At 36.4% G+C, this 15,765-nt stretch overlaps 1 protein-coding gene across 3 annotated transcripts in view; it reads left to right on the plus strand.

Annotated features, from left to right (window-relative positions):
• LOC150107973 (katanin-interacting protein-like) overlaps window positions 1–15,765 on the plus strand; it is a 726,539-nt gene that overhangs the window by 641,641 nt on the left and 69,133 nt on the right. For all 3 annotated transcript variants that reach the window (XM_090415492.1, XM_090415493.1, XM_090415494.1), the window contains one exon: window positions 11,733–11,872. In XM_090415492.1, the coding sequence (XP_090271618.1) occupies window positions 11,733–11,872 (140 nt within the window). The remainder of the gene's footprint in view (window positions 1–11,732; window positions 11,873–15,765) is intronic.

The following is a 15,765-nucleotide window of genomic DNA, read 5'->3' on the forward strand; positions in this document are numbered from 1 at the left end:
TGACATATTTTTTTAATACGAGTCTTGCACTGGGTCAAGTTCCTAAGGAATGGAAGGATAGCAAGGTTTTGCTGCTTCATAAGGGAGGTGATAGAACTCAAGCATCAAATTATAGGCCTATCTGTGTATCAGGTCTTGTGGTTAAGTTGTTGGAGAAGCTTGTGAGAACTAGGATCCAGAATTGGGTTGCCGCGGTATGATAGTGAACAGTATAGAAGGAGGGGCAAAATTGCTAATGACTTTATGTGCGGATTATGCAGGAGAAGTGGTTTCGAATGTGTGGAGTGAGTTTGATGAGCGAAAGGATTTATATAAGATGGATGGTTTACATTTGAATGGATTTGGTGTACGGAGACTTGAATAGGTGTTGTTGAATGATGTGGATGTGCAGAATCAGGGAAACTAGAGTTATTAAGGGGGGGGGGTTGTTATGTAGACTTTAGGGAGACAGTTGAGTGTATGAATGTGTGTAATATGCCCGAGCAACTACAAAGGACAACAAATCAGAATAGGATAGTTAGTATAAGGCATCAAAATAGGGATGGGGCAAATGGGCTTCCGCAATTCATGTATACTAATGCCAGAAGTATTAGGAACAAGAAGGAAGAATTTTTGGCCTTTGTTGGCACTTCCACACTACAGGTTATTGGTATTAGTGAAACATGGCTGACAGAAGAGGATATAGCTAGTGAGATTGAATGCGAGGGGTATGGTGTGTTCAGGAGTGACAGGGAGAATAAAATTGGGGGAGTAGTGTTATTGATGATAGCTGATGAGCTACAGCCAAGGAGAATATAAGTGGAACTGCAGGATAAAGAACAGAGCACATTTGAGGCTATTTGGTGTGAGATTGAGGCTAGCAGAACAAAATATACAGTTGGGTGCTGCTATAGACCAGGTGATGGAATAGATGGTGGAGATAGTATGTATAAGCAAATAGAAGAAATGAGTGGAAGAAGGGTAATTATTATGGGAGATTTCAACTATGGTAACATTGATTGGAAGAGGAGAGGTCATGTGGGAGGAAGGAATTGGATTTTATGCGGATATTAAGGGATAACTATCTGCGACAGCATGTAATAGAAAATACTAGGGGTCAGAGAGTGCTTGACCTACTAATTGCATCTGAGAATTTGGCTGTAACGAACATGACCACGTTGCCACCAATTGGTGAGAGAACGATCATAGGGTCTTGACTTGGGAGGTGGCTAAAGGTGTGGAATTTATAATTAAGACAGGATACATGTCGAATTATTGGGCTGGTAAGTATGACAAGCTTAGGAGTTTGATTGGTTCAGTGGCATGGCATGTACAACTGCAAGGGCTAGAAGTTGATAGTGCATGGGAGGCGGTAAGAAGTGTTTGCATGAAGCAATGGCTGACTGTATACCTAGAGTCCGAATAATAAATCAAGTAGGGGTTAAATGGATGAATAACACCATTAAGCTTGAGCTGCAAAAAAAGAAACTATGGAGGGAATTTAAGGAGAAAGGTGACCGGCAGACACATGAACGGTATAAAGTGCAGACCAGAAGAGTAACGAGTGTGGTAAGAAAAGCAAAAGCGAATTATGAAAGAACATTAGCCATGCAGGCTAAAGAGAATCCCAAACAATTTTTTCGATATGTTGCAAGTAAAAGAAAAAATGTATATGGCAGAATGATTTTAAAGAATACTGATGGTAGGGACGTAACCGAATCAGTTGATATAGTTGAATTACTGAGTGAGCACTTTACAAGAATATATCATCCAGGTGGTGACATTGCAGGAATGAATGAACCAATAGCTTATACAAGAATTGCGGTGAATAAAGTATAGGTGAATAGTCTATTACAAAACCTCAATGTCAATACATCTGTGGGATTAGATGGAATACCAGCTCGTGTCATGCGTGAAGCGGCTAAAGAATTGTCAGTGCCCTTGACCATTTTATTTAATTTGAGTCTCAGGTCTGGGTTAGTGTCGAGAGAGTGGAAAGAGGGGAAAATAGTTCCACTGTATAAAGGAGGTTCCAAGACTGCTGTCGTAAATTACCGACTGATCAGCATATCAGAAATCGTTGTGAAGGTCTTGGAGAAATAGTCAAGAGAAAAATACAGGATTGGATAGATGAAAATGGGATACTGTATGGGGAACAGCATGGTTTTGTGAAGGGTAGATCATGCCTCAGTAACTTGCTCACGTTTTATAACACAGTGACGGCTGAACTGGATAAGATTAATGGGTTTACAGTGATTCTACTGGACCTTGTTAAGGCCTTTGACAGGATACCACATGGAATTCTAATCAGTAAACTGCAGCATATGGGATGGATATAGGGTTGGTGAGATGGATAGGAGGGTGGTTGATGGAGAGATATCAGAGAGTGGTTTATTCAGGAGTAGAGTCCAAAAGACTGCCTGTGACTAGTGGTGTGCCACAGGGTTCTGTTCTTGGACTACTACTTTTCAATTTGTTCATTAATGATATAGGAAAGGAAAGGATCTGAGAGGAGGTGTTCATTTGTTTGCTGATGATGCAAAGTTGGGTAGAGCAATAGTGAGTGCACAGGATATGAAAATTTTGCAAGATGATTTGGATAGTTTGGAGGACTGGGCTAAGGAAAATGGATGTCAATTTAATGTGGCAAAGTGTAAGGTTATGCATTTTGGGGTGAAAAGATTAGCAGCAGTATATCACATTAGTGGAACTGTACTCCAGGAGATTGACGAGGCCAGGGATTTGGGAGTGTTGGTGGATAGGGAGAGTTGAAGCTTAGGGGGCGCATCGCAAAAGTGGCTAAATCAGCTCGTCAAATCACTTGGTTGCTGAAAAATACTTTTACATGCAGAGACAAACGGGTTATTGTTCCTCTGTATCGAGCCTTGATAAGACCCCATCTAGACTACTGTGCCCTGATTTGGGCACCAGGGTTTCTTCTTGATGGGGAGGAGATGGAGAGGATCCAGAGACGAGTGACCAAGATGATAGCAGGTCTATGGAATGAACTTTATGAGAACAGGTTGAAGATTTGCGGGTTGCAGAAATTGGTTGATAGGCAGAAAAGGGATGATATGATTGAGACATTAAAATTACTGAAGGGTTTCTATAAGATTAATTCACAAGATATTTTTGAGAATAGGACTGTTGGTGGGAGGTCTAGGGGCCATACATGGAAGCTGGGCAAGAGTGTGGTTAGCAAGGGTGTTAGAGCTAGGTTTTTTACTTGGAGAGTAGTGAATGAGTGGAATAAGCTTCCAGAGTCTGTTGTGGGTGCCATGACTGTGAATGAGTTCAAGGCTAGGTATGATAGATACTGTGTGAATGTCGAATAGTTGTTCTTGACATGATGTTAGGGCCTCCCTCAATGAGTCTAAGGACTCCTTGGAGTTGCCCGTGATAATATATATGTTAAAGATACCAAGAAATTTTATACTTGGTTTTATCCTTTTTCCAAATAAGCAAAACGAAGTTGTGTACTTGAAATATATTCATGTCTGAGCTACTTGTGTATAGAGACTGATGACTTCATATCACTTACCTTAGTATGTATCCCATAATGCATATAACACTCCTTTTCAGTTGTGTATATATTTCATATGCAAAACTTTGTTTTGCTTACTTGGGAAAAGCATTAAAACCAGGTATAAAATTTCCTGGTATCTTTAACGTATGATACACCCAAGGTAAAAAAATTTGTACATCTTTCTCTCATCCAGAGATTTTTATTTAGAAGGTCAAGCACCTTTTGTGTACTTGTGTATGAGATATATATGACTTCTGCATTACTTCAACCTTTGTATCTCTCCCGGGTGTGGCTCCCACCGAAGAGACCTCAATAAAGATCAAAACTGGTCTGAATAGTGGCCCTTCCCTTTATGCATTGCGTTATACACGCCTGAAAGGGGGTGTGCTTTGCATTATGGGATACATACTAAGGCAAGTGATATGAACTCATCAGCCTCTATATACAAGTAGCTCAGATGTGAATATATTTCATGCCAAAACTTTGTTTTGCTTATTTTGGAGAAGATTTGAAGTATATATATTTCACGGGCAAAACTTTGTTTTGCTTACTTGGAAAAGGTTTAAAACCAAGTATAAAATTTCTTGGTATTTTTAATGTATAATACACCCAAGGTAAAAAAAACTTTCTCTGTATATATATATATATATATATATATATATATATATATATAAAATAAAAGCATCAGTTTCATGTTGAAGACAAACATCCAGGAAGGATAATACACCTTGTAATTCCTTTTGAGCACAAATTTAATCCAAGGATGAACTATGTCATTTTTTATTTATTTATTTTTAGAAGTACTTGAAAACCTTGATCTGTATGTTTCCAAACAACAATAATGTCATCATCAATAAATGTGACAAAAAAATAAGCTGCCAGAATAGGGGAATAATGGACTAGTTCAGCTGTTCATAAAGTGTATTCATCTAGGTAAAAATATCCTGATCATCATCATTAAATTCCTGACATTCTTCTGATATGACTCTCATCCACAAATGTTACCTATAAATGTTTTATGTTCATTAGTATTATGGGCTTGGTAAGAATTATTTATTTATTTATTTTTACTTATTTTACACATTCCAGAAACCCTGTTGTATAGCCCAAACATTGAACTTTTGCAAGCCACTTTAGGTCTCAATAAGTGGTGACAGGCATTCTTAAATAGGTAATGAAATTCATCTCTCACCCAAGGACAATCACAAACTTCCATGCTCACAGAACTTCAGTCCACAGCCTGTTGGTTGGAGAGGTAATGTATGCTAACCACTTGGCCAACCAAGTCAGAAAATATACCTCAAGTGGTACAGGATACTGATAGTACTGCATGAAAAGTTGCATCATTACTAACTTTTGACAATTTTCTTCCAAATTAATGTTATCTGTAAGGACTCCAATATTGTTTGATCTTTTATTTTGGTTTCTAAGGCATCTCTTACTGTATAAATCTACTTAGATCTTGGTCTTCATCTGGGTCTTTTCTTGCCATTCTGGAAAAAACACTTGTTTTGCTAATGCTTCCTCTCCCATTCTGTGTAAGTGACCATACCACCTGTGGGTTGCTCTGCTCACACACTCCTGAATACTAACAATATCAAGTTCCTTCCTAATATCCTAATTTTTAATGTGATACTGCCATTGATACCATGTCCAGTCCTTTAATCTTTCTCAGGACTCATATCAGTCTTTGATCAACCAGTTTATTTTGAGCACAGCTCTCAGATCCATATTAAAAAATTGGCTTGAACACTATCCTATATGTTGCTTGTTTAGTGTTCTTATTGTTTTCACTCTTATTCCATTTGAATCTATTTAGTTGACTTCCTACAATACCAGCTTTGGTATTCAGGAAGATGTTTTCAATGTCCATTCTACTGTTTTCATAGTATTTGTCTCTATAACTAAAAATTCACACGTATACCACAGTAATTAAATTTTAACAATATGTAGATATTTCATCTTAAGACATCATCAGTGTAGTTATTACAAACAATACTAGGAATTACATTCAAATGAACAGTAATGCTCATGGTTTGCATGCATGAATGTATGGAGTCAAAAGACATTGTGGGAAGCCCATCCTAGAAAACACAATATTTATCATACCACTTCTAGAATTCATTGACTGTTTGTCTCTCACCACTCTATTAAACAATGTATTCCATGGTTCAACCACCCTCCATGGAAACCACTTCTCACTTTCTTGCTTGCAGCTCCTTTTGTAACTTCCAGGGATGGAACCTTTTCCTCCCTCCTTCCACCTGTTCCACCAAGCAAAAGAACTCCCCAGTGTCAACCCTGTAATTACCTCTCAACAGTTTAGAGGTCTCAATCATATATCACCTCTCCTATCTACCAAACTCTACAGTCCATATTCCCTCAGCCTCTCTTCATACATCTTTCTTATCTGCCTGTGCACCCTTTCCACAGTTAATTTATCCCCTCCAAATCCTGGGGACCAAATTTGAGAACAGTAATCCAAGTGTGGTCTGATCAGGGCTTTATACAATGGAATAACAATTCTTTTATCTCTGCAAGTCAGCATATTTCTCAGTATTGCACCAATCCTCTGGGTTACCTTTACTACCTTGCAATATGTTCCCTAAATTTTGAGTTTCTATCAATTATCACCCTCAGATTCCTTGCCTCCCCTACTTCCTCCGGTACAGTTCCTCCAGCAGAGTATGCAGCATCCCATCGATGTATCCCAAACTTAAACTGACCACCATCCATTTGCCCATCTGTCCAGTTTATTCAAAATTCTTTTGCAAAGCCACCAAATCTGCACTATTATTTATAACCCTTTCCAGCTTCACATCATCTGCAAACAACTGAATATTCATTGCAATCCACTGACAATGTCATTGATATAAAGGTTAAACAATACTGGTCTCAGTACTGAGCCCTGTGAGACCCCACTTGTAACCTTCTGCCTCCTTGATATTGCCCCTAAACAGAACTTTCTAGTATCTATCAGATAACCAATCTTGAATCCAGTTCACTATGTGACATCTAAACCCATGAGCTGCAACTTAAATATCATCTTATCATATGGTACACTGTCAAATGCCTTTGTAAAATCCAGAAAAATGGCAGAATATGTCTTTCCATCATCTTGTCACCCCATCATAAAAGGTAGTCATATTACTAAAGCAAGAGCGCCCCTTAATAAATCCATGTTGACTCTCAGATAACACGATCCTCATCTGCCCAATATGGTCCCTCACTAATTTCTCCAAGATCTTAACTAATGATGAAACACAAACTGGTCTATAATTTGGCACTTCCAGTCTGCTATGACCCTTATGCAATGGCACTATCTTACCCTCCTTCCACTTCTTCAGTACCTTTCCTTTTGCCAGACTTTCATCGAAAAGCCAAGGGACGATTTCCATCCAGTCCCACTGCTTTATTGACTTCCAGACTACGCAGTATTTAAAACACATACTCCTTTTGCACTTCTAAACCTCAAATTGCCCTGTCTCTTTAGTATTAAAACCTACTTCTCCAGAACGAAATATCCCAATAAAGTGTTCATTGAACATCTCCACTATGTCCTTTGCATCAGTCACTCTATTCCCATTTTTATCTAACAGTGCCATTCTTCCACAATCGTTTCTCCTCCTACTGGCCACATAGCTAAAAAATTCCTTAGAATTTTCTTTGAATCTCAGGGCCAATCTCTTCTCATATTCCAGTTTTGTCTTCTTTACCATATTAGTCACGCTCCTGGCCTGAGTCTTATATTCTTCATGCATCTGCTGTCCACCCCCCCCCTCTCCTTATATCTCTTCCATAACCTCTTTTTAACCTGCAATTCCTGTTTGATATTGTTGGTCATCCACTTTACACCAAATTGTGTCCCCTTCTTCCCTCGTGATATAAGGCCTACTATGCTGCTAATAAATATTCGTTCACAATTTGACAAGCACTAATGATATCTCGCCCTCCATTGAACTGCCCAAGTCGATGTCTAAGACTATTATAATCACCTGCCTTATAATTCCACATATGTTCCCGTCTCTTTGATACTCCTGCATGTCTATTCATCTTCCAAGTGAAAACCAGATGGTCACTTTCTCTCCATCTGGAGGTAGAGATGCCATCTCTGTTATTATCAGCTATGATGAAATTGGAGATCCTTTCTGTATAGTACATCTGTGAAAAACATGCTGATAAGAAAATTGAACATTTGTACTTATAATGTCACAACTTTGACATTATAATGGCAAAAATAATACTAAAACAAAAATAGAAGAAAAAAATTACTGAAATAAGCAATTATATTTTATATACTGGTGGGGAGATCATGGTCAAGGAGGAGTTGGAATTATGGTCAATAAAAGATGGAAGAATAACATTCTCAAGGAGCAGCATGGGCTTACTAAAGGAAGGTCATGTTTTAGCAATTTGCTCATATTTCATAACAATATTATGGCCAAGTTGGATAAAGAGAAGGGATACACTATGATGATGTTGGATTTTGCTAAGGCATTTGATAGGATGCCACACGAAAGGTTGTTGCATAAACTGAGAAATGTGGGATTCGAATATAAACTCTTGACTTGGATCAGTGGATGGTTGACATACAGATATCAAAAAGTGATATACAGTGGGTGTGAATCTGCCAGATTTAAGGTGACCAGTTGTATACCTCTGGGTTCAGTCATTCAGTCTATACTTTAATGACATTAGAAAGGGTCTAACATCATATGTGCAATTTGCTGATGATGCAAAGATAGGCAGGGCAATCAGGGATGCTACTAATATCCAGCACTTACATAATGATTTGAATAGACTGGATATTTGGGCAAAGGAAAATAGCTGTCAGTTTAATGTTAGTAAGTGTAAAGTTATGCAGTTTGGTGTGTTGAGATTTCCAGAGGCCAATACTGGATTAAAGGGGTGGGCTGACTGGGCACCTGCCAAGGGTGCCAAATGTAATGGGCACCAATACTAAGGTTGGCACTAGAGCCTTAGAGCCTGCACTCCTTCCAAAAATAATTACCTATCCATGTAAAGTAATACGTAATACATGATGCACTGATAATACTTAGTGAAAATTCAACTGATGCTGCCACCAAATCTGTAGCTTTAACACTAGCAGAAAAACTTTGCGACTATTCTTTTTTAGTTATGTTAGTGACATGATATGACACTTCATCGGATAAACATAGTAAGCAAATCTATGCAAGTAAAAAATATAGATTTAAAAACTGTTATAAATTTATTAAAATCACATACAGAAAACATTAGTAAATACTGTATACAAGGATTTGAAAATGCTTTGATTCAAACTGTAGAATTAGCATAACTTTTAGGAACAGAGTCACTATTTGCAGAAAAAAGAATAGTTCATAAAAAGAAATTATTTAATTATGAAAGTGAAGACACTGTCGTTGCTGTTGATGAGAAAACAAAGTTTAGAACAACAATATCCAATATCCTTTTAGACACAATATTAACATCTCTTGAATAAAGATTTGAGCAAATAAAAACTTATGAACAAAATTGGGGTTTTCTCTTTAATTTAACTAAAATAGGCAATTTAAACGAATTAAGAAAACATTGTATGGATTTGCATTCGATTCTTAATGATGAAAATAGTAGTGACATTTATGGAAATGAACTCTTTGAAGAAATTAAATCTCTAAACAGTTTACTTCCAGAAAACATCAATTTGCTGTTAGAAACCTTATAATTTTTAAAAGCTAGCAATTTGCAGAATATAGTTCCAAGTACATGGGTCGCATTGAGAATTTTGCTGACAATTCCTATAACGGTAACAAAATTTTAGCAAATTAAAACTTACCAAAAAAACATCTAAATGATAATTGGTTATATTAAAATTACAATGTAAAATCAATACTTTTTGTTTGTAATCATTTTTATTTGTTTCTTTTTTGAATATCTGAGTAGTATATCTGAGTGAATATAAATGATAAGTAGAAATAATGAAATTATTAATAATTTGAAAAAATACTTATACTTAAGTACTTTCTAATTGTAAGTATAAAAAAAAAAAAACTTTGGCATCACACACGGAGTCTGCCCGGGAAATTGGTCTGGCACTGCCAGAGGCGATATTATATTAGTGGGATTATGTTACAAGAAACTGTTGAGGCTTGGGATCTTGGTATAATGGTGGATAGGAATTGGAAATTCAAAGGTCACATAGCAAAAGTTTCAAATACAACTCAGAGGATAATTGCAATGCTGAAGCAGACCTTGACATGTAAGGATAAGAAAGTAATTTTGCCTCTTTATAACACTTTGATTTGATAAGACCACATATGAATTATTGTGCACAGATTTGGTGTCCTGGATTCCAAGGGGATAAAGAAGCTATGGAAAAGCTGCAGAAATGAGTTACAAAGATTATATATGGATTATGGGATTTAGATTATGAGGACAGATTGTGAGTATGTGGATCACAGACTCTGGTTAACAGGAGAAAGAGGGATGATATGATAGAGGTATATAAACTTTTGAATGGGATTATAGGATATCATCAGAAATTTTTGGTTATATCGAAGGTGAGGAGAGAACACATGGGCATCTATGCAAGTTAAGTTAAGTTTGTTCACAGTCAAGAAAGGGGTAACAGCTAGGTTTTCTTTCTGAGAGCAGTGAGTGAGTGTAATAGTTTGCCTTTCGGGGTAGTAAGTGCATATATTGTGAATGAATTTAAGAGACTGTATGACAGTCTCTTAAATGGGTTGGGTAATTTGGGTAATTTATAGCCTTCCTTGATGAGCGCATGACTTCCTGGAGATCACACATAATAAAAACAAGAGAAAGAAATAAGTAGAAGAATCCCACAAGGAAACAAAACATTTTAGATGTACAAAGATAACCTGTTAAGAGATTTTGTTGAATTGGATTTTAACGGTATTGATGTGAACACAGATTGTTAAGAAAATAACTACTTATTAACTTAAAAGCTAATATTTCACTGGTATTATATCCAGCATCTTCAGAGATGGTAAGAGATTTATCTGTATGTCTAAAAAAAGAAAGCTCTTAAATATATACATTATTGCAGTGTTTACCTGTAGAAGTGAGATATGTTTGTGAAGTGTTGTAAAGCAAGTAAGTGGAGATTGGCTGGCTCTACTGCCAGATGAAAGGTGGACAAAATTAAACCCTGAGTAGATACCAAGAGGAGGAAAGATTGCAAAGGAGGGATGATCTACAAAGGTTTGACATGAGATGGTGGACATTGGCTAAAAACAGACAAAACTGGAAAGTTAAGGGAAGGCCTATATCCAGCATTGGATATAAAGAGGCTAAAGAAGAAGAAGAATTATATGGTAGAATTATGATTAGAGTAACTGAGGCTAGGGATCTGGAAATTTTGGTGAATAGGAAAGTTCAAAGGTCACACAACAAAAATTGTAAATATCACTCCTCTGAATTTTTTCTTATATAGTGAAACCTGTGGAGTATCCATAACTATAGAATAATACATATGCCACAGTAAATAACTTTTTTTATTATATAAATATTTCATTTTATGTATCGTAAGACATCATCAGTATAATTACTGAACAATAAGAATTGAATTAAAAAACAGTAGCATGCTTAACTTGGAATCTATGTATATAATCACATGTTCATGGATTAAAACTAATGGACTGAATTAAAACTAATGAAATCATATTAAAATATAACAGATAAATTTATTTAATACACTTGAGGATAACAGTTTCCCAAACTTTTGGAATAGTGAGACAAGTTGTTTCTATTAAGATTAGGTCTATGAAGTAAGGCTTCAGCACTATGTTTATATGGATGATGGGTGATGTTGATAGAGGCCCCTGTAAAATTCTGAAAAAGTGTTATTATAACAATTTAAAAAAAACTGAGATTCCATTAGTTAACATTATTAAATTAGAAAGTATGCATCATATATCATTCATTATATTTCATTTATATTCCAGTTCATTATATGTGATGAAGTATTCTGGATTATTTGTATTTGAATTTCAAATAAATTCAGAGATCTCCAATTCTCTTTGTTATGGAAGTTGAATTTTTTGTTTTTGTTTCATAAATGAAACTAGTTTTTATTTGATAATATTTGATATTGCAAAAAAAAAAAAAAAAAAAAAAAAAAAAATGTTTCAGCATAATTATCAGACTTTTATTATATTGAAAATTTCATTTACACTTTCAAGAGATTAACAACCTATTAAAATGGCTTTGTATAATTACATTTTAGATACTGCTGCATACCCTGACAGTGTCAATGTTTTGGATAATGTTAGTAATGATGTACGAACACCAGACAAATTAATCGATGGTATTAATTCAACTACAGATGGGAGGCATATGTGGCTGGCTCCCATTTTGCCTGGAGTGGTAAGTATTCTTTTCTGACAGAAAAAATATAAACAGATAAAACATCATCATGCACAAAAACATAACATTATTATTAAACAAGACCTCATGGAGTCAAAGACTCATCTGGGAGGTCCTTTTATCACACACACATCTCATCATACCGTGTCTTAAACACACTCAAACTCCTTGCAGACACCACACTCTCAGGCAAGGCATTCTAATCATTCACAACTCTGCATGAAAAAAACCTGCCTCTCACTCCCCTACTCACACCCTCTTTATACAGTTTCCAGGGATGACCTCTGGTTCTCCCCTGATTTCCCACTATTCTCTGTAGAACTTCTCCACCATTGATCTTATAACAACCCCTTACCAACTTGTAGGTCTCTATCATATCTCCCCTCTTCCTTCTCTCTACTAGACTCTGCAAATTACATCTTCTCAATCTTTCCTCATACTCAACATTCCAGAGGTCAGAAACTACCTTAGTCAGTCAGTCGCCTTTGGACCCTTTCCAACATCTCTTCATCCTTCTGAAAACCCGGTGACCAAATCTGGGCACAATAGTCCATGTGTGGTCTAATCAAAGCCTTATACAACGGAACAAGAATCTCCCTACTTCTACACGTCAGTGTCCTCCGCATCATCCCCAGAAGTCTTTGTGTTGTCTTCACAATTTTGGCGATGTGTCTCCTAAATTTTAGATCCTTATCCACTATCACTCCCAGATCTCTTATTTCCCTCTACTTCCAACAATATATTCTCACCAAGCATAAATTCTGCATCCCATCTTTGTTTTCTAAATTTTAACAACATTGAACTCGCATCCCCATTTGCTTGCCCAATCACTCAATTTATTCAAGTCTTCTTGCAAGGCCACAACATCTTCACTACTCTTTATGGTTCGTCCCAACTTTTCATCATCTGCAAACAACTGAATATCTCCATCCAAATCTTCGCCAATATCATTAATATACAAGTTAAATAGTAATGGCCCTAAAACAGACCCCTGAGGCACTCCACTAGTGACTTTCCTTTTCCTGGATATCGCACCCTCTATACACAACTTGTTGATACCTATCAGATAGCCAGTCTCCAATCCAATGCACTAATCTAATATCCAACCCCATCTGCTCTAGTTTGACTGTCAACTTATCATGAGGTACTCTATCAAAAGCTTTTGTGAAATCCAAGTATATTACTGTGTATCCTTCTCCTCTATCCAAGGAAGCAGTCACTTTATTGTAATAAGTAAGTAGATTACTAAAACATGACCTCCCTTTAGCAAATCCATGCTGTCCATCAAAGATTATACCATTGTTGTCAACCCAGCTCTGGATCCTAGTTCTCACAAGCTTCTCCAACAACTTAACCACAACACCTGACACAGAGATAGGCCTATAGTTTGATGCTTGAGTTCGATCACCTCCTTTATGAAGTGGCACAATCTTGCTCTCCTTCCCCTCTTTAGGAACTTGACCAAGTGCAAGACTCGTATTAAAAAAATATGTCAAGGCAGGTGTCAACTCTCTGGCACATTCCTTCAGAATACGCGGTGATATATTATCAAGTCCCACAGCCTTATTTATATCTAGTTTACTCAACTCCCCAAACACCTCTTGCTCACTTACAATCAGTCTCTCCTCCCCATCATCAACTGCTCTCAATCTCTCCATGAAGTCACATTCACAAGATTGAAAGATCTTTATGAACTGCTCATTAAGTATCTCCACCACACATTCTGCATCAGCTGTCTTTATACCATTTCCTCCAATCAATGTCATCCTTCCATAATCATTCTTTCTTTTGCTGGCTACATATCGAAAGAACTCCCTAGGATTCTTTTTGGCTTCATTAGCTAACTGCTGTTCATACCTCTCTTTAACTACTCTCACCAACCAAGTCACCCTCCTTGCCTGGTCTTTGTAGACCTCATGAAATTGGTTACTTCCACTTCTCTTATGCTGCCTCCACAATGCCCTTTTTCTCTGTATCGCATGCTTAATCTCTTTATTCATCTATCTCACACCTACCTTATTTAACCTTCTCACCGGTGGTATACATTTAGACATTGCATCTACTAAATAGTTTTTGAAAATCCCCCAAGCTGCATTGATCTCTTTTCCAGCTAACTCCTCATTCCATGCTACACCTGCAAGCTGTCTCCTGAGCTCTTCATAATCACCCCTCCCCTTGTAGTTCCACATATACCCTTTTTTCACAGGGGTCCTTGCACTGCTGGCAACCACCCAGGTAATCACCTCATGGTCACGTTCACCAATTGGTGGATGATTTGACACCTCATTTATAATTACATCCTCCGATGAGATGACCAAATCCAAGACTCTTAATCCTCGTGTGCCTTCTAACATATGCATTGCAAATATATAAATATAGTTTGTTTCAAACCATTTCACTATCCTGTCATAAACATTCATTTACTTATTCTGGATAGAATAATAGTTTTGACATAATATTTTATTTAACTTTATCTGATTCTTCATCAAACTTCTGAAATCTGCAATACTAGCTTTCATTTTGGAATTTATCCAATGAATCACAAACATATAGATTAAACAGTTTGTTTCCATTATTACTTATTTCATCATCACAGTAAAAACATTATCAAGGAACAAAATGTTCTGACATGTACATCATAAAGGCATTGAAAATTCTTTAGTACTTTTGATATTTTGTAGGTATTGTTTAAAATATAATGCTGTTAGAGTACTCAATGACTAGGAGTCATTTTTTTTTTTTTTTTGAGAGGTGATAGTCAGTGGGAGTCCTCCAAGATTCCGGCCCTATCATTAATGTACTCTGTAACAAAGGAGTGCAAGTTAGTTGCAGTATTTTGCCTATGACTAATATAAACAAAATAAAACAGTCAGAGGATACATTAAGTGTTATTGGGGCAGTTGACAAGCCTCCTGAGAGGCTACTTAAGAGAGACAATATCAACAGTTAATGTCAGAAAACTTAAAATTGTTACAAAGAAAAATTTAAATAAGAATAGTGTGTATGTCAGAGACCTATTGGACAGATGAGGGACATGTTAACACGTTCGCTGCCACGCTACTTCGGCATAGTTGTTCCCGTATGCCGAGCAATTTCACTTCTTCAAGGTCAGTACGGTAATCTCGTTGCCGGCGGTAAGCGTGATACGAGTATACTCGTAGTTTGCTTGTGTAGCTGGTTTACCAACTACGAGTATACTTGTAGTTGGCAGCAAATGTGTTAACATACAAAATGCAAGAATATTTTATTCAGGAAAACACATAGAGTGCATAAATAAGGAATAGCAGTTTTAGTAAAAATCACCTTTTAAATTTTATAATAGAAATTATCCCAATGTCATCAAGATTAATCTCACTAAAAAAATATTAAGAAAATGCAAGTTTATGTGCCAGATTACTCTGATGGAAATGATGAACACCGGAATTTCTCTCAAATCTCAATTAGAAATTGATGATACCAATAGAAATTACATGTAAATAGTATGTGGCAGACTTCATTGAAAAAACAGGCAAGTATTCTGAGGACATGGAGGACGTAGTGGGGAAATTTGGAATTGATGAAAGAAACAAAAGAGGTGATAATCTTTAAATTTTGTAAGACAAGAGGAATGGTGATTACTAACACTTTGTTTTTTCATAGAGAAAGTCATAAATACACATGACTTCACTTGATGGCAAAGCAAAAAACTGCATTGATTGTATCCTAGTCAACAAAAAATGGAAAACATTATTTCAAAATGTAAAAAAAAATTAATTAAATAAATATGGATTCTGTGCATAAAATTCTTTCAACAAAAATAAAGCTTAAATTCAAAACAACCACGAATAGTAAAAGACTGCCAAGCCTTGACAACTCAAAATTAAGATTTCAGTATACAAAATGCATTTCAAGAA

The sequence above is a fragment of the Typopeltis vanoorti genome, chromosome 3, assembly GCF_054136105.1.
Source record: "Typopeltis vanoorti isolate ZY-2024b chromosome 3, IOZ_Tvanoo_1.0, whole genome shotgun sequence".
Lineage (NCBI taxonomy): Eukaryota > Metazoa > Arthropoda > Arachnida > Uropygi > Thelyphonidae > Typopeltis > Typopeltis vanoorti.